Source organism: Coccinella septempunctata, chromosome 4 (assembly GCF_907165205.1).
Source record: "Coccinella septempunctata chromosome 4, icCocSept1.1, whole genome shotgun sequence".
In the NCBI taxonomy this organism is placed as follows: Eukaryota; Metazoa; Arthropoda; class Insecta; order Coleoptera; family Coccinellidae; genus Coccinella; species Coccinella septempunctata.
The window spans coordinates 31,331,623-31,358,168 of NC_058192.1; the positions used below are offsets into that span (position 1 = coordinate 31,331,623).

The 26,546-nt window shown below is 36.8% G+C and overlaps 1 protein-coding gene and 1 long non-coding RNA gene across 2 annotated transcripts in view; one reads left to right on the forward strand and one right to left on the reverse strand.

The window, feature by feature from the left end:
• LOC123311362 overlaps window positions 1–26,546 on the forward strand; it is a 1,278,848-nt gene that overhangs the window by 260,669 nt on the left and 991,633 nt on the right. The window contains exons 10-11 of the mRNA XM_044895271.1: window positions 25,057–25,213; window positions 25,372–25,428. Coding sequence (XP_044751206.1) covers window positions 25,057–25,213; window positions 25,372–25,428 — 214 coding nt within the window. The remainder of the gene's footprint in view (window positions 1–25,056; window positions 25,214–25,371; window positions 25,429–26,546) is intronic.
• LOC123311378 lies at window positions 11,229–12,097 on the reverse strand. Its single transcript, XR_006537477.1, has 2 exons — window positions 11,877–12,097; window positions 11,229–11,825 (listed from the first exon to the last, which is right to left on the reverse strand). It is a non-coding gene; the product is annotated as an uncharacterized LOC123311378 (long non-coding RNA).

Below are 26,546 nucleotides of genomic sequence, written 5' to 3' on the forward strand. Positions count from 1 at the left end.
TTTGAGGGCTTCTATATTATAATGAGTAACTATTTTCAAATACCAGTAGAATGTTGAACTTGTAGAAATTTCATTTATAAAATGACTAAACAAAATTTCATTCAACTGTTCAACAACTTTCACGTCAGAAGGCTAAACTAGGTCGACTTTTAATCCCATATACAGGGTGCTTCATCATAAACTGGACAAACATATATGGTCGGTAGGTGATACCGGGATAACTATTTTTGCCTTATAACTTCTACCCCGCTTTGGAAGAATGAGCGAGGTACAAAGTGTTCAATATCATTTTTGAGCAATGTTCTAATGAATGTGGTCAGTTATTTATAGACTTTGCAGTAATGGTTTCTGGTCATATCACAGTATTTTTGGGTGCCCAATTCAGAAAGGGTGAAGAACTCCGAAAATAACTCACTCAAATGGCGGAAAAAATTCAAAGTTCGTGATTTTTTTTTCTTCTCGAAGTAAGGAAAATTTCATTTTCACATTCATCCATATTCTTGAAATTCATCGACAGATGTCGTGAATCATACAAACCCTGATTTGATTTTCTTTTCAATATACCCAATATGTTGATTAAGAATTGAATTTTTCGACGATTGGTTGATTGATTTCGCTAATTGCTTTTTCGTTGAATTTTCTAAAGTTTCCTCTCTAAAGTTGTACTCAGTATCCGATATTTGTATTTTCGTAAAACGTGAAGTTTTTATCCGCATCCTATATTATACGGATTGAAAGGCCTTCACTTGAGATCATATCTACAAATACATCATAGTGGAAGAATTCCCTGCAAAACTTCTATCTGCTGGACAGTTGAATTTTGGATCAGAGCAGAGGAATTCTTTGATAATCCAGGTAGGAATTTTGTACTCTTTTGATGGTTCTTTACAATATCGAATTCAGATTTGAGTTAGTCTCCGAATAAAAAATACACTTCCCCTAGAAATTAACATCGTCCTATCGTGCCAAATTTTTTAGTTTCAAGTTAACTTTTTCGAAATTAGCATTTTTTTCAGTTTTCTTCAGTTTCAAATTTCAACTTTCTTTCATTTAAGCTTTGAGTGGCATTGCCGGCTTGTTAACAATAACTTCCTTCCGAAAAGAAAATTTGATTTTATCAAATCTGAAATTTTTTATAATATTTATTTGCATGCTTTCAGACCTTGGAAAAATGTATAGGACGCGTACAATATATGCAAAGGAAAAGAAAAAAGTATAAACAATCAAAAATAAATTCTTAAATGTATATAAACAAAATTCTTTCAATCTAAAAGGCACTCTTTTAACAGTAATAATTTTACTTCACTCTTGAAGTGCCTATCATTGAGATTTTTGAATTTGTTTGTCAATTTGTTGTATAGTTTTATGCCCGCGAAAGATTGGGACAATTCATATTTCGCAGTACTATGCTTCGGTGGGTACGACATATTATTATGACTTGTTTCGTAATTGTGGAAATCTGTACATTCATTCATAGAGTTCATAGAGTAAATTTAAAAGTATATACAGAAGACAATGCAAGATGTATATATATATATATATATATATATATATATATATATATATATATATATATATATATATATATATATATACATCTTGCATTGTTTTTTAACATTCTTTCGTTATTGTAGGGGTTTGTTTTTTTAAGGGAAATTAGACTGACAGGACGGAAAAGAAAAACTAAATCTCTTTTTTTTTTAAGGGAAATTAGACTGACAGGACTGGTGAATTATAGGTTAAAAGATGAAAGATTAATAATTTGACGTCAAAAATAAAAAACTGATAGATAGTTAAAAATTGTTGTATATTTTATGAATTTCAATAAAATAAAGAAAAGATCTTACTATTGTGTAAGTAATTTTAAGAAACTAGAAAAATGTAATGTTTAAATTGTAAATGTATTGATTGTTTGTTTTTCCATTTTAGTAAACCCTGAAGAAGAATAGAATTACTATTCGAAAGCTTGGTGAATGACAAAAAAAGAGATTTAGTTTTTTCTTTTCCGTCCTGTCAGTCTAATTTCCCTAATTTATATATATATATATATATATATATATATATATATATATATATATATATATATATATATATATATATATATATATATATATATATATATATATATATATATATATATATATATATATCGGTGTCAGAACGTCCTCCGACGTCTTCCGATGCCTACTCTCCAAGCTTCCCTATCCATCCACAGATCTTCATCCAATTCTCGCTCCCTCATCTCTCTGTCAACTCCCTCTCTCCAGCTCTTTCTAGGGCGTCCTCTTTTTCTTCTTCCTTGCGGTGTCCAATCAAGGATCTGTTTTGGCAGGCGTTGGTCCTCCATTCTCCGCACATGTCCATACCATCTGAGTTGATTGATCTTGATGTCTTGTGTTATTGTATGAGTAACCCCCATAATTTCTCTTATTCTGTTGTTCGTGAATCTCTCCATCCTTGATCTTCCTGCTGCACGTCTCCAGAAATCCATTTCTGTTGCTTCGAGGGTTCTTTCTGCTGACGCTTTCAATTGCCATACCTCACTTCCATATGTAACAATAGGTTTTATTATTGTATTGTATATCCTGTGCTTGTTCGACTTTGATATGTGTTGGTCCCATATTATGCTGTTCAGTCGCGTGATAGCTCTTCTTCCCAGTGTATTCCTCTTCCTGATAGCTTGGTCTAATCTACCATCATCTGAGATTTCTAAACCTAAATATTTATAATTGTCGCAGTATTTTATCTGTTGTCCATCATTCAATATGAGATCTTGCCGGGTACCTCCGATGTTCATGTATCTTGTCTTCTCTATGTTGACTTCCAAACCCCATTTCCTATATTCTTCGATTAGTTTGCGAGCCATGTACTCCAAGTCATCATAATCTTGCGCTACGACTATCTGGTCGTCAGCAAAGCAGAGTGTAAACAAGTTGTTATTTGCTAAAGGAATACCCATGTTTCTGCCTTTTCGTTTCCAGATTTTTAACGCTTGCTCCAAATATATTTTGAATAGGTTGGGTGAAAGGCAGCATCCTTGTTTCAGGCCTTTAGTTGTTAGAAAGCCTTTGGAAGTTGATCCTTTTATTTTTACCATAGAGTAAGAGCACTGATACAATTTTTTAACGGCTAATATGATATTAGAATTGATGTTAGTTTCATGTAAAACTTTCCATAGCAATTTTTGGGGGATGCTATCGTAGGCTTTTTTCAAGTCTACATATAAAATGTGTAGCTCTTGGTTTACTGCAACTTTCTTTTCTATGATCTGAGTGGAAGTACAGAAGAGGTGATCTGTAGTGGACCTTCCGGCTCTGAAACCTGCCTGTTCTTCGGCTTCTAAATCACTGTATTCTCTTTCAATTCTATTTTTCAGTATCCTTCCATATATTCTACTAATCGTGCTCATAACTGCTATTCCCCTTTAATAGGCAAGTTTCCTAAAACTCCAAAACCGAATTTGAGATTATTTATGGAAAGCCTTTCTACTAGTTATTCAACACGTAAAAGATTCGCTTCAAAATTCAGACATTTCAGAAATACACCCTTCGAAACTTCGACTATGTGAAAGCTTGTGACGTAGAATGCCTTTATTAAAATATAGTAATTTTTGTTAATTCGACAACACTGGAACCGATCAAGAAGATATCCACAGATTACAAAAAATTGTTTCTGTAATCTATGTCTTCACCTTCTTAAAACCGATGACATTTTGTGTCATTGTGTGTTTTTCTTGTCAAATGTGAATAATGTGATCATCAAACTTGATATTTATTACATCTATGGTGATCAGAAAATTTTCATGACCATTACTGACACAAATGGGCGTTGCCGGATTGTAAAAATGACGTAGAATGTTCACAAGAGCACTTCTGAAATCAGAATTTTCGTAATCGAATACAGACAAAATGCAATATGTTAAAATTCGAAAAAAATATATCTCGAGATATTTGAGTACTAAGGATTTTTATGACATATATTTTGAAATTTAGGAAAATACCCCATTATTACAGTCGTTTTTATTTCCTGATTTGTAAATTGTAGAAATGAAGGAAGTTCCGAATTCTTTTGGGATATCTTGTCCACTAATACAGTATTGGAATAAATTCCTGAGTTCTTCGTATAGTTTTTCTGTGCCGTTTTTTATGAGTTCTGCTGGGACACCACCCGGTCCTGGTGCTCTACCGTTCCTTAACGAGAGACATATATCCTTCACTTCTTTTTTTGATATTCTGATGGGGGAGGCTTCGACACGCACATACGGGGATGAATCTTCGATTTCGAATTCAGCTCGCTTTTCTTTTAGGAGTTCGCTGAAATATGAATCCCAATTTTCTAATGTAATTGGTGTTATAAGATCTTTTTTTCTATCCGTTCTTATTGATTTTATTATTTTCCAGCTTTCAGTTGCTCGCTTTCCTCCTATGTAGCTATCGATTCTTAGACATTTTTGTTCCCAGGATTCGTTTTTCTTATTTGTAATCATTTTTCTAACTCTTGCTTGCTGATTTCTGTAACTTGTCCAATCGTTTTTCCTTTTCGTGTTCAAGTACTGTTGATATTTTTCCCTCTTTATTTTTATTTCGTCCTCTATTTCTTCATCCCACCAGTAAGGAGTTGGTTTAGCATTATTTTCCACAAAACCTAGAGCTTCTTTTGCTGCGGCATGAATGCTTTCTTTGATGTGATTATAAAGGTCTTCGGGGGTATTGTGGTGGACATGTCCCAGCTTCTCATTGTTACGTTTTTTTTTTCTGCTCAAGAGAAATGAATTCAAATCGTAACACAAAATGAGAATATGGTGCTCGCGGCTTAGCTCTAGTGAAGAAGGGGTGGATTTCTTTAGTTTTTCACGATGTTCTGAAATAATCAACTCAAACAAAAATAGGGGGGGCGCCAGATAGTTTTAATAAAAATATTTAATATACAATTAACAGTCCCTACTTTTCTATTATAGTTCCCAAAACTACCAAATTTAATGAAAGATTTTGAAGAGAAAAGTGTTATGATTTTGAAGTTGAATTCAGATATATCTATGAATGAGTTTTAATTAGGTGCACCACAAGTGAATGGATGGAATATATGAATGCCGGCGTTCATGTACAAATATCTTCACAGTGATCAAAATATCTTCAAAAAGTATTCAAAATTATAGAAAGGTGTATTATAATTACATATGTCAAGAGAAGATAAATAACTATAATATATGAATATTCAGATTTCCGAATCAATAGATATATGGTCCAATATTATTATTTTAACTAAAATGTCCAACAAAAATAGTTCAGATTGTGAAATTATATAAGGAAAGTGAAAGATGCTACTCATCCAGAGAAAGAGATCCCGTAGATGATTATGAAGATTGACTTCTTCCCGCTTCCAGCCAGAAAAGTTGTTCCAACACCTCGTATGGGGGTGCCTATAGGTCTCAGGAAACAGTTTGCACAAACCAACACGCCAAATTGTATGCTTATCAAAAGAAGCCTGCAATAAACTCTAATGAAGGCAAATGAAGAATAATGAATTATTCGTTACCTAAGATGGAAGGCGGCTTTTCTAGAGTTTTCTATCGAAGTATGTCGATTTATCCCGTACAAGACGGAGATTTTACTTGATTTCCAAAACAATATAAAATAAAATCAGCAAAATCCAATTGATTCAACAATTTTCCAAATTATCCAACACAACAGGTCGAAGAGAAAATCTTAATCGGAAACAGTTGATATCTGCTATACTCGATAAATACTAATAATTAAATTCACTTCATTAGTTTTATGCAGATGGAATATGGGACAAGTTTTTTTTTGTTTAGTGAAAACGGATAAGAGAAGTTTTGTTGACTGCCTATACTTGAGGGGCGGAAAATGGAAATATATTCAATATTGGACCGAGAAGAATTGAACAAGAATACGAGTCAGCCGAAAATCAAAATGAGAAAGGGTGCTTCACAATTCCATTGTCGACTCAAACATTTTATGGAACGAAAAATATATGAATAAAATTTATAAAAACAATAAACGTTACAACACCCCCCCTGATAAAATGAAGAGTTAAGCAAACTCTTCAACACATCCTTCTTTCAGATCATTTACGTGCCATATCCCGCAAGATCTTTTCGATTCATCCTCCAACTCATACGACCAACGACCAAGTTTAGATTTTATTCGGAACGGACCGACATAACGGGGGCTTAGTTTAGCTGAAAAAAAATTGGACTTATTTGACAGAGCGTGGTTTCTGTGCCAGACAACATCACCAACCTTGTATTCTGTTGGGCGTCTCCGAAGATTGTATCTTCCTTCAGTAGCTTTATATGCTTTCTCCAACTTCTCTTTAACTTTATTATAAAGATGTAAAAAGTTACCAAATCTTTTAAGATCAACGTCTCCACGAACCATATTCATAGTTCTATTCGTTACTGTGATGTCATGAAGATCCCCACTAATGACATGTTCACGACCAAAATTTATGAAGTATGGAGTGAATCCGGTGACTTCGTGAACTAATGTGCGAATAGCACAACTTGCAGCCGATAGGAAAACATCCCACTTCCTATGGTTTTCTTGCACATAACAAGATAGAGTAGTCTTAACAACCCTGTTAACTCTCTCTACAGGATTATGTTGGGGGTGATAAAGAGCGTTGAACAGTGTTTTTACCTTATATTTATTGCAAAGGTCGGTAAAATGTTTACCTTTGAATTGAGTGCCATTATCTGCTATCAGATACTTCGGTACACCAAATAAGAGGAACACATCGTTTTCCAAATGTTCACAGATCTTCAATGCGTTTGCTGATCTTAAGGGAAAGGTCAAGACCAACTTAGAGAAATAATCAGAGATGACAAATATGAAACTGTACCCTTTCGTAGACCGCGGAAGAGGTCCCATTAAATCAATACTGAGCATCTGGAAGGGTCTTATTACAACTGGTCGACTACCCAATAAGCCTGCGGGAGCTTTTTGAACTGATTTATGCCCTATACATACTGTACATTTCTTCACGTACTTACTTACGTCAGAACGCATTTTAGGCCAGAAGTACCTTTCGCAAATTTTCTTATATGTTTTGAAAACACCTGGATGGCCACTTGTCGGAGTGGAATGAATGGCATGAATGAGAAAAGAACGATTTTCCTTAGGAATAACAAGTTTCCAATTGTACTCCTCACCAGACAAAGCAGAAAAGTCACGCATAACATACTTGAATAATTTATTATTTTCTACTCTCCACTGTGGGTAATGTAAAGGACTATCGAGAACTTTATTTCGCATGGATAAATACCACTTATCTTTTACTGAATTGACATTAAAACCGAAATCATTCTCAACAGGAGCAATACTATCTACCACTGGAACAGAACGAGAAAGGAGGTCTGGAACTACATGTTCCTTACCCTTACGATGAACTATCTTAAAATCAAACTGCTGCAAGCGGACAGCCCATCTGCATAGTCTTCCATTCGGTTCTTTTAAGTTATGTAACCAAATCAATGAATGATGGTCGGTTATAACCGTAAATGACGTACCTTCTAAGTAAGGTCTGAGCTTTTCCAATGCCCACACCACACATAAGAGTTCTTTTTCCGTTGTGGAATAAGCACGTTCCTGCTTATTTAGTGACCTGCTAAGGTAACAAATGACTCTTTCCCCTTGATCCGATTCCTGGGAGAGAACAGCACCGAGACCGTAGTTGCTTGCATCGGTCTGCACAATAAAAGGCAAATTAAAATCAGGACATTGCAATAACGGAGCGCTAATAAGATGTTCCTTGACTGAATTAAAGGAGGCTTCACATTCTGAAGTCCAATTCCATTTGGAATTTTTGCGTAGAAGCTGACAGAGAGGATTTATGAGGGCAGAAAAGTCCGGAATGAACCTCCTATACCAGGAAGCCATGCCTATGAATGATCGAACATTCTTAACACCTGAAGGCCGAGGAATCTTTAAAATAGCTTCTACCTTTTCAGGATCAACCCTGAGACCGAACTTGTCCACAACATATCCCAAATATCGAAGTTCTGACCTACAGAACTTACATTTTTCTTTATTCACCGTTAGCCCAGCCTCGAACAATCTTGAAAATATCTTTTCGAGGATTTCCATATGCTTTTCAAAAGTATCGGAGATTATAATTATATCATCGAGATATACAAATGCATATGGTTCCAAATCAGGACCAATTACCTTATCTATAAATCTCTGCCAAGCGGCAGGAGCATTCTTCAACCCAAACGGAAGGCGTTTGAAATGGTACAATCCTCTGTTGGGAATAGTGAAGGCTGTATATTCCTTGGAAGATTCCTTCATAGGAATTTGCCAGTAAGCCGACTTTATATCGATAGATGAAAGATACTTAGCTCCCTTGAGGTTGTCCAAAATCACAGAAACATAATGTAGAGGGTAGGCATCTGGTTTAGTAACTTTATTCAATTTACGATAATCCACGCAAAATCGATATCCACCTTCTTTTTTTCGGACTAACAATATTGGTGAAGCCCAAGGACTACGAGATTCCTCAATGATACCCAAATCCAACATTTTCTGAAGTTCAGAATCAATATGTTGCTGAACTACATGTGATACCGGATAATACCTTCGTTTTATAGGCGGAGAATCAGTTTGTATCTCAAATTCTGTGAGATGCGTGCATCCCAAACGATCACCTTGCAATTCAAATTTTTCTTCTATGAATTTATTCAAAGTATCACGCTGCTCATCCGTTAAATCATAGCTATCCAAAAGCTGATTTTGTGCCTTTTCCTGTGCGTTTATTTCATCACAGGAAAACTCCCAACAATCCCGATTCAAGTTTGGCACAATTTCCATAGTCTTCCAGAAATCCAATCCCAGTATCAGTGAATGCTTGAGCGAGGGAACGATCAGAACGTTCACAAGTTTGATTTTACCCATAAGTTCCATGGGAACACAAACAGACCCCAAACTTTTACAAACATTCCCGTTTGCCACACTACAATCAGGTGCGTCCTGCACATTCAGAGATATTCCAAGTGGTTTCAGTAGATCCCAACTATCTTTCCCCATAATCGTCCTTGTAGCACCTGAATCTAACAAACCAAGAAATCCCCTACCAAAGATTTTAACTTTAAGATAAGGTCTCTCATCATGACCTGAGTGCGAAATTATAAAATCTAGAAGTACTTTTTGTTCTGAACTTATAGGAGAGCTACAAGCGTTCTGATTGAAGTCATTATGTCCTTTGGTAGAAGCAAAATTGTCGGTGGGGTTCAACCGTCTACCCTCGGGAGAGCCCCTTAATTGTTTTCCGAAATCGTAGAAATACGCGAACAATTTTTGCAGTCACGAACAGTAACCCCAGGACAGCCGCATTTATAACAATGTTTACTTTTGGGAGCTTTACAAGCACGAGAAGTATGACCGAGCTTCTTGCAATTCCAGCATGTCACCGATGAAACTTGTAAGCCTGTATGACTAGACGACGATGATGCCCCAACATATGCCAAATCTGGTTCAAGGTCAGATCTCCGACGTACCGGTTTAGAGAAATTTTCAACAGAATGCTTTTTCATTTCCAACTTTGAACAAAGCTCAATGAGATGGTCTAAAGAATCCACCTCAATCAATCCAAGATGAAGTTGAAAGAAAGGAAGTATATTCTTCAAAATCAATCGGAGTTGAACAGATTCTGGAACTTTATAAGACAAACGTGAAAATAGAGTTGTCATACAAGCTACATAAATGCCGATATTTTCATTTTCTCCCTGTGTGCGTTTCTTTATCTCTTCAAATAACCGATCGTCGTAGTCGTGTGGAAGGAACTGTTTCATCAAAGCAATACTAACGTCATTCCAACTATTAAATTTCTTTTTATTTGCTCTGAACCAGGTTAATGCTGAGCCACGAAAAAGATCAGAAGCCGACTCAAAAAGTTCTTGTTTACCCACGTGCCTAGAAACCGACAACTCGTCTACGCGTTCAAGAAAAGCTAAAACCGAAATATCTTTACTGTCTCCGGAGAACTGGAGGTTCCATTTAGTAACAGGTATTGATTTTGAATGAGAAACACCGAAATCATTTTGTCTTGACGTTTTATCCTTAGGAGTAGAATTATGGACATCAACATCCTCAAGTTCTTCTTCAGAAGATTCATCATCTTCCAAGTTAATCTTGAAAATACTTGGATCTATCATGCTTGCATGCTGAAGTTTAAGATCTCTGATACGACATTTCAACTTAGGCATCAATGCTAATGCTTGTGAAAGGAGCTTACTTCTAAGTTTAATTTCATCAGACTCGGTTGGATTGGTTCTATCTATTCTTTTAACAACGTGAGCTACTTTTGATGAAACTTTCTTATATGAATTACTCCTATCATCACCTTCGAAATTTTCAATTAAAGAAACTATTTCTTTTATTTTATCCCCTACAATAATAAACTCTTCGCTACAATTCAAACTATAAGCAGGATAAGTTAACGACTGACCTGACCGTTCCAACTTCAAAACATTCCTAAGACAACTTCGCATTTTATCCACCGTACCAACATCTTCGAAACCTCTTATTTTCAGCTCATACTCCAATTCATCTTTCGAAAGCCTGTTACACTCCCACTGTGAATCCATAACGAATAACTATGCAATTCTAATGAAAAAAAAAAGGAAATATTCCTCCAAACAATTGGGCCAAATTTCTTACAGTCCAGGTAAACCCAACAAATTAATCAATAAACCGAAAAAAAGGACCTGTAGAGAAAAAATCCAAAATATTCCGAAGAATTGGAACCTATCTTATTGGCGTGTAGTGTATGCAAACCAAGAGTTCACCGAATATAAAATTATCACGAGTACAAAAAAACTCGTTCTCAACGGAAGCGATAAGAAATTCAAACAAATGCTAACAATGAGAAATGTTAAGGGCGAAGTAAATAAATCACAGGATGGAATGATCAAATGTTCAAGCAAAATTGAAGGCAATTTTGAATCAGTTGCAAATTCTTATGAAATGAAAATCAAAAACAATTATCAAATGAAATTTTGGACCATACATTCAGAACAAGAGAGAAAGGGGGGGCCTCATACGTTGGGCGCCAATTATTTATGTTACGTTTTTTTTTTCTGCTCAAGAGAAATGAATTCAAATCGTAACACAAAATGAGAATCTGGTGCTCGCGGCTTAGCTCTAGTGAAGAAGGGGTGGATTTCTTTAGTTTTTCACGATGTTCTGAAATAATCAACTCAAACAAAAATAGGGGGGGCGCCAGATAGTTTTAATAAAAATATTTAATATACAATTAACAGTCCCTACTTTTCTATTATAGTTCCCAAAACTACCAAATTTAATGAAAGATTTTGAAGAGAAAAGTGTTATGATTTTGAAGTTGAATTCAGATATATCTATGAATGAGTTTTAATTAGGTGCACCACAAGTGAATGGATGGAATATATGAATGCCGGCGTTCATGTACAAATATCTTCACAGTGATCAAAATATCTTCAAAAAGTATTCAAAATTATAGAAAGGTGTATTATAATTACATATGTCAAGAGAAGATAAATAACTATAATATATGAATATTCAGATTTCCGAATCAATAGATATATGGTCCAATATTATTATTTTAACTAAAATGTCCAACAAAAATAGTTCAGATTGTGAAATTATATAAGGAAAGTGAAAGATGCTACTCATCCAGAGAAAGAGATCCCGTAGATGATTATGAAGATTGACTTCTTCCCGCTTCCAGCCAGAAAAGTTGTTCCAACACCTCGTATGGGGGTGCCTATAGGTCTCAGGAAACAGTTTGCACAAACCAACACGCCAAATTGTATGCTTATCAAAAGAAGCCTGCAATAAACTCTAATGAAGGCAAATGAAGAATAATGAATTATTCGTTACCTAAGATGGAAGGCGGCTTTTCTAGAGTTTTCTATCGAAGTATGTCGATTTATCCCGTACAAGACGGAGATTTTACTTGATTTCCAAAACAATATAAAATAAAATCAGCAAAATCCAATTGATTCAACAATTTTCCAAATTATCCAACACAACAGGTCGAAGAGAAAATCTTAATCGGAAACAGTTGATATCTGCTATACTCGATAAATACTAATAATTAAATTCACAAGTTTTTTTTGTTTAGTGAAAACGGATAAGAGAAGTTTTGTTGACTGCCTATACTTGAGGGGCGGAAAATGGAAATATATTCAATATTGGACCGAGAAGAATTGAACAAGAATACGAGTCAGCCGAAAATCAAAATGAGAAAGGGTGCTTCACAATTCCATTGTCGACTCAAACATTTTATGGAACGAAAAATATATGAATAAAATTTATAAAAACAATAAACGTTACATCATGAAGTCTCTGTTTATAAAGTATCTTCACACTCTCCTGTTCCAGACTCATCAAATTATATCTTTTTTCTTCTGCTGTTTTAATACTTTCATCCTGATGTTTTTTGCCATGTTGTCTTCTAATTCCAATTTTCACTCTCAACAGATGATGGTCGCTTCCACAGGTTGCGCTTCTATACACTCTCACGTCTTGAATATCTAAGCTGGATTTTTGTCTTATGATTGCATAGTCTATTATTGATCTGAGGCTTCTTGTTTTTTGTTCCCATATATATTTATGTATGTCCTTATGCTTAAAGAACCCGTTGGTAATTTTAAGCTTATTTTGGTCGCTGAGAGTGATCAGTCTGGTCCCGTTATCATTCGTCACGTCTTCTCCGTAAGGGCCGACTATATCACCATTCTGTCTTTTTCCTGTCCGACTGTTGAGGTCTCCGAGTATAATGATGTGCCTGGTATTTCCAACTTCCAACATAGTTCATTTGTTCGAAAAAAATCTTCTTTCATCTGTACTGGGGCATCTTCATTCAAGGCATATACTGCTATAAGTGTGATCTTTTGATTATTCAGTGTGATGTTCATCTTGATCAATCGCTCGCTAATGGCTTCCCAAGAGGTGATACATTTTCTCAGCTTCTTTTTAATTAACACCGCTAGCCCTTGTTGGGCTCTTTTCTCCTTAGGGACACCACTATAGAAAAGGTCATATGATCCCAGATTTTCCGATCCTACGCCCTTCTTCTTCGTCTCGGTCAGAACAACTAAATCCATACCCAACTTCTCCGCCTCAAACATAACCTCATTTAGTTTTGTTGATAGTCCTTGTACATTCCATGTTCCCCAATTTCGAATCCATTTCCGTAGCTTATGTCGTCGTAAGTTAATCCGTCCGGCTTGTCTTTGTGTAGGCTTTTTAACAATAGTTTGTTTTCCGAGTAACGGGGAGTCAACCCGATGCCTCAACCCCCAACCTGGAGGACCAGGGTTTATTTTTAGAGTACCTTCTCTTAGATGGATTGCTTTCTCTACAGCTGAGGAGTTGCATCTACCCCACCTGTTGGTCCGCGAGTGGTATTTTATTTCCCACTTACCCGCCGGTTTAACCGGTTAGGGCTTCCCCCTATCTGCCACCTTGGGGACGCGCCCTCTAGGGGTTACAGGTTCCCCCAAGGGGCAAGATGTATATACAGGGCAAAATATTATATGCTCTCTGAAAACTGGTCTGTATAAAATTCTGTGGTCTTGAATCAAAAATGAGTAGGATTGTTCTAGTCTAAGATCCCACTGCAGAATTACTACGTTCATTACGTACAGAGACAAACACACATTTTCACATACGTTTATGGATAGGAGAATACACTGATAACACCGCAGCCTGTCAAAAGTGGCCGCAAGTAATTTTAATTAAATTAATGCTAATCAATATTCCAAGAGAAACTTCGTTCACTCCGTTTTGAAATAAAATATCATCCACATCATAACAGTGCATGTAAAGAATACTAAAATCCATAGCTGCCGTTGCACACTCAGCCGCAACTACCTCCCAGCCAGGTGCAAGCAGATAACATTTCGACGTATTTCTACGTTCATGACGTACACGGATGTTTTTGATATCAAATTAAAGCTATTTTTTCTTCGAATAGGATGATGTATGGCTGCCTATGAAAAAATAGCCGCAATTTAGGTCTGCCATCTGTTAAAATAGCGAGATATCCGAAATAAAGTAAGAGATTGTTAGACTCATTTCGCACCATCGGGTTCTTACCCAATGTTCCGAATTATATCTTCTGATATTAAGGCCCGGTACTTTCACGTGCGAATAAATTTTATTCAACGAATAATGACGTACCGACTTTCGATCTATGACAAATAAACTCTTCTAATTAAGTTTCAATGACAGATTTATTCGATGAATAACACTATCTGAAAGTGAAAAGACTGCATTTTTACTAATCTTACGAATAAGACTTAATAAATGCGAATAAATTTATTTATTCGCACGTGAAAGTACCGGGCCTTAGTGATCTTTCACACATGTTCCGGTTTAGTTTCGCACTGGAAAACAACCAGATTGCACTTTCGGCGGCGCTTATCGCCACAAGATTCGAGAGCTTGATGTGCCCACCGTACGTATAGAACCCGATGAATAATTTCTCATTCGTTTGTTTTCCGGTAAAAACCCGTGGTTTGAGAGGAATCTTAGGGTTCTCAACAGTGCATCTGAATTATTCTTATATTATATCCACGTGTTGGAGCTCGTTGTACACAACGCTGTTGATATTATTTATGTATTAACCCTTCGTCGGGCGCTATACGAATATTGAGAGTTCGGGCGCAAAGGCCTTTGATTTTTTTAATGTTTCCGGGTTCCGGGCTGTTTCAACCCACATTTTATCGTTTTGGAAGTCATTAAAACAAAAGGTGCTACGGGCGATTTTCGTCAATTCGATATTGCTCAATGCTACTATGTACCACTGTTTAAAGTTTAGTGCGGAGAATAAATGGTTGGCTTCTTCTGGATGGTGCCCTGAAACCAACATGTTTTCTGGGAAGTTCAACTCCGATACAAGTAGAAAATGTATTATGTAATTGAGCTAACACATTTTCAGATGATGAAAAAACTCTGATTGCGACGACGATAGTGACAACTGCGATTGTGAAAGCAACCAGGAATCGGACTTGGACTAGAAAATGTAATACACTGATATAAAATATAACTTGATTCAAGAGACTGAGTTTGAAGAAACACGAAAAAACTTCTTCAGATTTAATTACATTTGTACTTGATGAATAAATTATTTTTTATTATAAAATAAATCTCTTAATACTTCAAGTTTTTTTCATAATATTCATTACGTTATTATAATATTTGTAAATGTTAAGTCGTTCCCACTATTGTTTGAGCCGCCGGCTAAGAATCATATCTATCGACGCATGCGCAATGGCTTGAATACTCACACGGCTGGCATCCACCATTCTCATCTAACAAGTACAGTGACTCTAACGAGACAGTGGCGACAATTGTGGTGTCGTTTTTCATCGTTTTAGCAAGAATATGGCGAATTTGGTCACGTGACGTGACGTGAGCCAATCCGCATTCCGAATCAGAGATCATAGCATTGAAATCTGTGCTCCTAAGCCGCCATATTCTTGCTAAATTTCCAATTGTCGCCACCATATACATGTTACCTGCTTACACCTGGCTGCGAGGTAGTTGCGGCCGAGTGTGCAACGGCAGCTATGGATTTTAGTATTTTTTACATGCATTGCTATGATGTGGATGATATTTCATTTCAAAACGGAGTGAACGAAATTTCTCTTGGAATATTGATTAACATTAATTTAATTGAAATTACTTGCGGCCACTATTGACAGGCTGCGGTGTTATCAGTGTATTCTCCTATCCATAAACGTATGTATGTAAAAATGTGTGTTTGTCTCTGTACGTAATGAACGTATTAATTCTGCAGCGGGATCTCGTACTATTCTCTTCTGGGCTCTAAATGCACGAATGCTCGTTGCTGAGTCGCCCTATAACACAACATTATAGCTCAAATATCTGTAGACCATACCATATTAGATTCACTTCCAGATGGAAGTGCACTCTTGGGATGCAATATTGCATAATATGAAGTATTGATTTTTTTGCAAACATGGTCCACATGATTTTAACATTTTAAATTAGGGTCTAAAAACAAACCCGGAAACTTTACACATTCGGCTGACTGCAAATGGTCACTTTGTTAAACAGCAAAAGATTCGGTGTGTTGTTCACGAAGTTGAACTTTGATTATCTCTGCTTTTTTAAGTTAACAACAGGTGAATTTTTGACACCAATCAATAAAACCTCGAAATACATTTTCACAGGGGGTTTTAAGTTCTGATAGACTATATGCTTTAATTGCAACTGAAGTATCGTCAGCGAAAAGAATAACAATTGAAGCTATAATGTAATCCGGTGACTCATTAATAACAAGTATGGGTATAAATTAAGCGTTCTTTACCGTTTTCTATTATTTGCTTCTTTGAACATTCAACATGACATCTAAAACGTAAGAGATCGATCCTGAAATCCAAAAAAGCGATGAGGAAACGGTTTTCTCAGAGGGATAATAGTTTCGCGACAGTTACATGCAACCTCCTGCAAGAGGGCAGGCAACGAATCTAATATCGCCTTCTCTAGTCTTTTAACTGATACCCACTAATCGAATTCTCAACTATTCTTATCAAATTGTTATGAACCTACTGTTCACAATGTCCCGTTATTCTTTCTGATCTTCTTGATTCTAATTTATTGTCTTCCTTCTCTTCAAAAAAATCATCAGATAGTCAATTATGACATGCCTTTTTATAACCTTATCATTATCCAAAAGTCTCACCTTATGTTGCTTCTGTATCTCAATTTGACCTCAAGTGCTAACAGTTCTGGGTTGGTGAAAACTTAGGGACTCGAGGATTGAAATTGATAATGCGGATCACTTGATAATGAACGTTTATTTGTTTTGTTTGATTTTCCTTCTGGTATCAGGGTAACTTTTATCAAATCGTAATATCTTCTTTGTATCACATACAGGTTGTCCCAAAACTAGTGAATCAAACGTCATACCACGATAGAGTAGACCAAATATTTTCGAATGACACCAACATTAGTTCAACGAAAAAGTACCGTTTCCAAAATTAATCAGAATTTTATTATGCTGAACAGTCTGAGTGCAAGGTGGAAGTTTTTGATGCCTTTATTGGCGACCACAGGACAATTCTGTTGGACTTCACCACTGAACTCGAAACAATGCCTCAATCTGTATCAAAGTTGGTCAGAAACTTGAGTCAGTACAATATCAGTAGTTTTGTTTCGAATATTTCAAATTGTGGATTTCAGGCTCTTTATGAGACTGTTGATGCCGAGAAATGTTTTGAAGTTCTCATTCAGACGATTGTCAGCACATTCGAATCTTGCTGCCCAGTGAAAAGATTTTCTAGTAATAGTAGTCAAATAAAGAGGTGGATTACTCCAGAAATAACCCTTGCAAAACGGGAACTCATGAATCTCCACTGGTTACACATGAATCTGAAATGTCAAAATAGCTATTAGTTGTATAAAACTGCTAAAATGTCCTACAATTCAATGATAAAAACTGCAAAACTCAGATATCATATGAGCAAATCAATACATCAGACAACAAGAACAAAACAGTGTGGTCCATAGTGAATGCTCTGACTGGTCGAGCTAAGGAGAGAAATGTATCTATTCAACTTGTTGTTGATGGTTTTCTGCATACCAAAGACAGCGAATTAGCGGAGATTTTTGCTGATTCAATCACCGAAGCTAGTCTAAGCTGCTACTATGGTAATTCCTTATCTCTATCTTGCACCACCTCAAGTATAGAAAGCTCGACTTTTTTCTTTCACCCAGTGTTAGATTGTGAGGTAGCTGACATCATAAGATCCTTGAAAAATAATAAGTGTGCAGGATCTGATTCAATTTCCGCTAGAATTTTGAAATTAATAAGTACAAACATATGCCACCATCTTGCACATTGTATCACTATATCTATTAGTTCAGGCGTTTTTCCTCCTCTCCTCAAGAGATCTCTAGTTATACCTATATATAAAAAAAATGATATTCAAAATATTGCAAATTATAGACCAATTTCAATTTTGAGTGTATTTGCTAAAGTGTTTGAAAGGATTGTGTTTAATAGGATGATGGATTTCCTCGACAAGTATGATATACTTGATACTGCCCAGCATGGGTTTAGACCTGGTCGCTCAACACAAACGGCCGCTGTTACTTTTGTTAATTTTGTATACGAATGTCTTGATAATGGTTTGTGTGTTGCGGGTATGTTTTTTGATCTGTCTAGGGCATTCGACAGTTTGTCCTTTCAGTTCATACTTGACAAATGCTACGATCTGGGGTTTCGGGGCGTATTTTTGGAATGGCTCCGCAGCTATCTGGAAGGTAGAGTCATGTGTGTAAGAGTTCAAGATTCTGTATCAACCGAGCACGAATCAAATCTGGGTGTACCACAAGGATCCGTTCTTGGACCCCTTCTATTTCTGATTTTCATTAACGATCTTCCTGTTAACTTACGTAGGATGCTCGTTAGTTTGTTAACCGTTCGAAATCTGACGAATATTATGAAGGGTTTTTTATTGGGTTTATTCGCTGATGATGCCTCGGTAGCGGTTGCGGCTCCATCGTTGGATGAGCTACGAACGTTATGTGAGACACTATTGGGGTGCTTTGTGGAATGGTGTCACAAAAACAACTTAATTATCAATGTTGAAAAAACCGAGTGTGTACATTTTTCAATTAGGCATGATGATCGTGAATTCGTCATTCGTTACCTAGATATTGCCGTCCGCTCTAAGGAAAGTACCAAGTTTCTTGGCATCAGTCTGGATAGTGGTTTGCGGTGGTGTACACACGTCGACATGTTGTGCAGGAAATTGAACAGCTCATATTATGCCATAAATAGGATAAGAAAATCTGTTCCCTTAGATTCCCTAATTAACATCTATTACAGCTTGGTTTTTAGTCATTTGAACTATAATATTCTACTCTGGGGAAACTCTTCGGATGCTGGTAGAGCTTTTATTTTGCAAAAACGAATTTTACGCATGATATTTGGTATACCTCCGCTTTCCACATGTAGACCTGTTTTTGTGGAAAATAGCATTCTTACATTGTCCTCTATTTACATATTGAGATGTCTTATATATGTGAAAGAGAATGAAGGGGGCGTGGCAAAGCTGTCCAGTTTTCATAACTACAACACAAGAACTGAGAGAACTTTAAACATCCCCAAACACAAAACAACCAAGTTTGAGAAGTCTCCTATGTATCAGTGTATCAAACTGTACAACCATTTGCCGCGTGTCATTCAGTCTCTGAATTGTAATTCTTTCAAGAAAGCTGTTAAAACATTATTGTTAAAAAAATGTTATTACTCAGTAGATGATTATCTATGCGATGTATTGACAAATTGTTGATTTTTATTGTCTATTTTCTCATTTTGTTTGACCTGTCCCATACAAGTATGAACTTGTCAGAGGGGATCAAAAAATTTGTTTTTTTTTTTTTTTGTTCTTCGTGTGAGGGGAAAACCCTTTATGGGAGTTCATGGGATCTGATGATATGCAGTGACCCAAGCAACACCGCCTTCTGCATTCTGTGCGCTAATATCTCGGCCCAAGATCTGCAGGCCGGAATAATCTTCAATTCTTCCACGTAGTTGGCTCTCATTCCTCCGAGACATCCTATGATCAGTACAACCATCCTGACTTTATGACCCGGGTACATAGTTCCAAGCTCGAAAACAAGATCTTTGTATTTTTGCCTTTTCTGCTCTTCCTTCATCACCATGTTGTTTTCTGCAGGGGATGAGAATTCCACGACGAACAATTCCTTCAGCTCTTTGTCCAAAAGAAGTATGTCTGGCTATAAATTATTATTATTATTATTATTAAAATATCTAAAGTTGCCGATTTTCGAACTATTTTTCTCAACCACAGGGCCAGTTTGTGAGAAAGGTTTAGAGTTTAAATTATATTGAACTAAGATTATTGTTTCATCTCCCCCAATTGAAATTATTTTAAGTAGTTAATCGATAACCTAAGTAAATGTAAATTAAAACAATTCGTTTTTCTACATGATTTTTATTACTCAGAATAAACCGCCTCTATAGGGGTGATCATATGGGAGAAAAACGCTATCCTTAATCACAAATTGGCCTTGTGATTGAAAAAATAGTTCGAAAATCGGCAAATTTAGGTTAGGTTTTTTAAGAAACGTACATTTTCACTAGACTAATGTTGGTGTCATTCGATAGTATTTGATCTACTCTATCGTGCTGTGACGTTTGATTCACTAGTTTTGGGACACCCTGTATAAATAGCAGTTAATTGAAAGGCTATCATTGTCATATCGCATTTCTATTTTCCATTCTGATGATCTTCAGGTCAGCAATTTCATTTCAACATTTTTAGCGATTTTTCCTTATGCTGACGGTGTTATGAAGTCTATTAGATATGTGCCCTTGAGAAATATCTTTTGTTATTTTTCGCGTTCTTCTTCAAGGTAGTCTCTTGCAAGTTGGAATTGGTTCATCGATTTCAAATTTAAATAATTTTCATCGACAGTTTTATACCATGCGTGCATCTCATCGATAACGGCTAATATTTCATTGAATTTCCAGCGGAAATTTTCCAGTTTCTGGTTGATTCGTGCTTCCGTTGTTTTGATAGGGCCAGTGTAGATATCATTATTTTAGATTGACGATTTGTGAGTTCATCGATATCACAGTATACTTCTTCATTGACTACAAAAACAGCTGTCATGAGATTTCCAAGGATTCCTCTTCGTGTGGATCGTGGATACAGTGGGTGCTGTCCCTAGTGGTTGAGTCAAAGGGTTGTAAGCGAGTTATATAACAGTTGAGACTCAACTAACGATGGCCCGATTCAGTTGGAGCGGCCACATTCTGATTATGCAACAAAACACAAAACTGCTCAAAATAGCTCTGTATGGCGTATTCACAGAGGGAGCTCGGAGATCAGAGTGCAAGCAATTTAATGATACTGCATCAATACCTGAAATCAGTTAATGTTATTCATAACTGAGAACAACTAGCGTTAGACAGATCACAGTGGAGATCTTTGGTTCACAGTTATAATGGTTACTCGAAAAGATTACAGCGGCGGCCAGATCTGGTTGGTGACTATCCATGCCAAGACAGATCCTGCTAACTACATCCCTTGCAAGTCCTTTCTCACTATCCGTATCGTCCCCAATAGGACCTGTTTTTGTGCAATCGATCACCGATCGATCCAAATATAACCTTTCCGTGTTCTCCGTGTGCCTCCACCAACCCGTTGACAGAGATTATAATAATAATAATTTCTGGCTTACCTGGCAACTATCTGGTAGATGGCCTGCCAGGTAGCCATCGAAACGACGTAGACGGTGCAATCAGCCACGCCTGCTGTCCGTAGTCCCATACCTCTCCCATTCACATCTTTCATAGGGGTGCACTTTCTGCTCCCATTTGTCTACCCCTCAGCCAAACCGGGAAAGGACAGCACAAATTCATGGAAATGGTGATAACGAGAAGCCTCGGAAACAAGTCTGGAGATCGTCAGGGCATGTCTGGAGACGGCGCTAGACATGACATGCGGGACGTCAGTGGCAGGATGTTGAGGAAGCGGGCTCCTGCTGCAAAAGAAGCTTAAGCTCCAAAGCAACAACAACAACCAACGATTATAATTCATTTACCGACTCGAACCGCCGAAGGTGCTGCGCAGGAAATTCAGCCAGTGCTCACCCAAGCGGGGTTAGTTAGAAAGCGCATGAAGTGGACAACGCCCATGAATGAAAATGCAAAAGAGAGCAACACCAACGCCTCTGATGAAATTCACATGCCTGGGCAACAACAGCCAGAAGAAATTGATACTGAAAGTCGATCTTGCAACGCAAGTGAGACTGAACAACAGGACGATAGGGAAGAGCTCCGCCGACAAGTTGACTCAGACATGAGAAGATACTTTGGCGAACTGAAAGGAACAGATCCTCTTCATCAAATAGCACCTCCCCGGCTCAATACATCCAAGAAACAGTTACTCATAATCGACATCTTGAATGAGGATGTTCTATCTGAGTACCTACAGAACGGAAGTTCATTGGAATATCTGCATCTATTTTTTTATTGTGCAGCGCTAACAACAGCGAAAACCGTAGGGGCAAAAATTCGCTGAACGAACAACGATGGTCCAAAACTATACAAATTACATGCGCCACTATGGCAGAAACGTCAACACACACAAAACAGAAAGGCTAAGAGGAGACATTGGACGACTGACGGAGTACTTGAACTGGAATCGCGGAAGAAAGGTTGTGAAAGCTTTCAAAGCACACACTGCCTCGACACTCGAAGTATTCAAAAAGTCGGAAGAAACTCTCTTCCGGTCACTCACATCTTCTGATTAAAAAAAAAGGAAATTTACCACCAAAGGAAGCTATTGAACAATTCTGGACCGAACAATCATCAACGAAACCTCAGTTTAATGGAGATACCGGATGGATTGGAGATGAAAAATCTGAAGCTATAAAATATGACCCGATGCAGCATGACAGTTCTTGATCAAGAAATTTCGAATCATGCATGACAAATTGACCTCCGCATTAAATGATGTCAATGAAAATCAATCCTGAAAGAATGCCAATATTCCTTACAATTGGCACAACATACCTGTTACCTAAAGACCAAAGGAATACAGAAGACCTCTCCAAGTACCGACCAATCACATGCGTTCCAACGATGTAAAAATTTATCACAGCCTGCGTTTCATACCGAACAGAAAGGATGCACCAAAGACAGCCGAGTGTGCAAAGAACAACTAATAATTGATTCAGTTATCTGCAATCAAGCATTCTGCAAGCGAAGGAATCCTTACGCTGCGTACATAGATTACAACCCTAATAGCACAAAGTAGTCCTATGGACATCCATAGGACGTCCTCTTCGGACATTACGGACATCCATGGGACGTCCATTTCTGGTACAATGGACGTTCTATGGACATCCGAGGGACGTACAAATGTCACAACTTTGAACAGAATTCGGACGTCCATCGCGGACGTCCAATGGATATCCCGTTGGGACCATCATTAGCAATCTCAACGGTACAAAAATTTTCCACGACGTTGGCTATCCTATCTATTAGAATTTTAATGTCCTAGAACCCAATGTCTTACACTCAGACGCAGATATTATTTTTTCTGTGTTGTTCTCATTTTCATCCATACTTACTAGAAAGTTTTTACACTTGGCCCGGATTCTAACTCGCGAGTACGTGAGGACACCGCATTACCGAGTCTTCGGTGCAACCGTCCTAGCTACCGAGACCATACGATGTACCTACTTGTAGGAACATATTCATTATATTGTTAACTGATTTATGGAATAGTAGTCGATTAATACAGAAATACCATATAATTAAAACTGAAACTCAGAGATTATTTTATAATAGTAATTACTCAAGTATTTAGTCGTCGTTCATCATAACGTTATACATAATATAATATTCATAAGATATTCATATACTACAAAGCGGAAAAATGGAGTTTAGTGAAAAATAATATTAAATTTTGGTGTTCATTGATATACATGTATGTATTATTTGGTCCATATTACGGACTCCTAGTGAATATCCGGTATGGACATTCAAAAGATGTCCCTACCGGATATCCACTAGGTGTCCGTGATGGACGTTGTACGGACCATGTAACTTATACATGTTATTTGGTCCATATTACCTCCCTTACGGACTCCTAGTGAATATCCGGTATGGACATTCAAAAGATGTCCCTACCGGACATCCAATAGGTGTCCGTCATGGACGTTATACGGACCATGTAATATATACATGTTATTTAGTCCATATTACGTCCATTACGGACTCCTAGTGAATATCCGGTATGGACATTCAAAAGATGTCCCTACCGGATATCCACTAGGTGTCCGTGATGGACGTTATACGGACATATATATATATATATATATATATATATATATATATATATATATATATATATATATATATATATATATATATATATATATATATATATATATATATACTAGCTGACCCGGCAAACGTTGTTTTGCCATATAAATAATTTCCTAGTAATTTCTAGTAAAAAAATAGAAATTAAAAATTTTGTCTAAAAAATAAAAAAAAAATTTAGGGGTGGTCTACCCCTAACATTTAGGGGGATGAAAAATAGATGTTGGCCGATTCTCATAGATACCGGATAAGCACAAAAAATTTCATCAAAATCGGTCAAGCCATTTCGGAGGAGTATGGCAACGAAAACTGTGACACGAGAATTTTATATATTAGAAGATATATGTATATAAGTTAGAAGGTCCGTACTATGTTCATCTCGGACAACTAATGGATATCCAGTAAGGACATATATTTGACATTGCATGTATTAAGTCGGTCAGGGACCATTTTGGTACTACATGATACGGACATGTGTCATATGGTCCGTATTATGTCCATCACGGGCATCCAATGGATATCCGATACGGACATTGTACATAAATTGGACTAACAATGGATATCCATCTTGGACGTCCTAAAACTGTCCGGAAACGGACGTCCAAAGGACGTACAAATCAAGTACATGGACGTTAAATGGACATGAATTGGACGTCCCAAGGACGTTGTGTGCTATTAGGGAAGGAAGCATTCGATTCCATACCGCACGAATGACTGACTGACCAGCTGTGTTCCGATTGGGCGTTGACTGACTGATCATAATTTTGATTCACATACCAAAAAACAAAAGTTTATAAAGTTTCAACCTTAAGAAATTGATTTTATTATGTCGGTGATCACGACATGTTTGACCGCTCACCTGAGGCATATGTTCTGAAATCCACTTGAGTGACCGCAGCATTTTGTGGTATATTATGATTGTAATCACCTGAGAAAAAACCAGGCTTAATAAATTCAGAGACTTTTTTTGGCTCTGCCTCTTGGACTATTAGGTTGATCCGTTACTGTTAATATATTATAGTTTCGGACATTAAATTAACTGCCCATTTTCAAGAACCCAAATATTCCAAAATATAACTGATAGTTCAATAGTAAATGTACTTTGATTTGTGATAAAATAAAAAACTGAAATCATTTGTACTTATATTCTGACAGAACGCCAACGCTAGTTCCACTCCGAGTTCCCCAACCAGTCGTCTACTTCTTGAGTACGAAATGCATCTCCGAAATACATTGGCTAAAGGAATGGATGCTGAAAGCTACAGTTTGCACACATTCGAAGCATTATTGAGCCAGAGTTTGGAAAATTTAGGTGAGTAGTACAACTTAGTTACATCCACTGGCCATTCCACTTAGCATGATTAATTTTTTTTGCTCATAACATGCAACGTAAACAATATATCATTTTGAAATATATCTGATACAAAATGCCCTCAGTTTGTAATGAAGAAATAACGCATTTTCATATAGAATTTGCTGAGAATCTTCCCGGATCGAATCAGAGGAGACCTTATCCGATGAAAAAACGTAAGTCATTCATTTTCGCAACTTTGAATTCCCTTTGCCGCATGTGAATACTTTTTGCACTTTTTCATTTTGAAATTCAAGCGTAACGAATGTTTGAATTGTTGAACGAATATGAAATCATTTGTTTCTACAGTTGTCATATATTCAGGGAGCTTTAATAGTACAGTATGTTTTTCGCCTGAAACTATGGGGTAGTTCTGATTTTTTGCAGACTTGTTCATGATGTTGGCCTTATGAATAACCCAAGTTTGTGTTCTCGATCGCCGAACGCAACTTTGTCAAAACTCGAAAAAACTTAATTGAAACTTACCTAAAGCACGTTTGCAACAGCCGAGAATTCTCTAGAGAATTTACTCGAAAATTCATGCGCCGTCAATTATTTACCGTTAAGCCCGTTTGCAACAGCCGAGATTTCTCTAGAAAATTTACTCGAGATTTCATGCGCCGTTAATTATGTACCGTTACATACGCACTTTCGGTAGAATTCTCTGTTCAGTTGCGTAAAAAATAATCTCTGCCGTTTTCTCACCAAAATTTGGTAGAGAATTCTCCAGAGAATTCTCGGCTGTAGCAAACGGGCTTAACGGTAAATAAATTGACGGCGCATGAATTTTCGAGTAAATTACATACGCACTTTTGGTAGAATTCTCTGTTCAGTTGCATACAAAATAATCTCTGCCGTTTTCTTGCGAGAATTTTGTAGATAATTCTCCAGAGAATTCTCGGTTGTTGCAAACGGGCTTTAGGAATACTTGACAATGTTGTAAGATTATTAAATTTTTGGTCCTATAATTATCTAAGACGGCAGGGTCATCTTTTTTGTGTATTTGTATCGTGCAAGCATTCTTTCACTTACTGGGTATCTTCCCCTCGAAAAGGCATTTATTATATATGATATTTCGATATTCCCTAACTTTTTCCCCTCCTTTCTTCAACAGTTCCATCAAAACTCCTCTCCAGCTGCTCTGTTTCTTTTCATTTCTTGTATTGCTCTGTATATTTCATTCACCGATATATCTGGCAATTTCTCACAATTGACATTAGTTATTACTCTTTTCAAATTTATGTGTTTATCCTTTATTGGATAATTCTTTATTGAATTTTTCAATAAGTTTCTG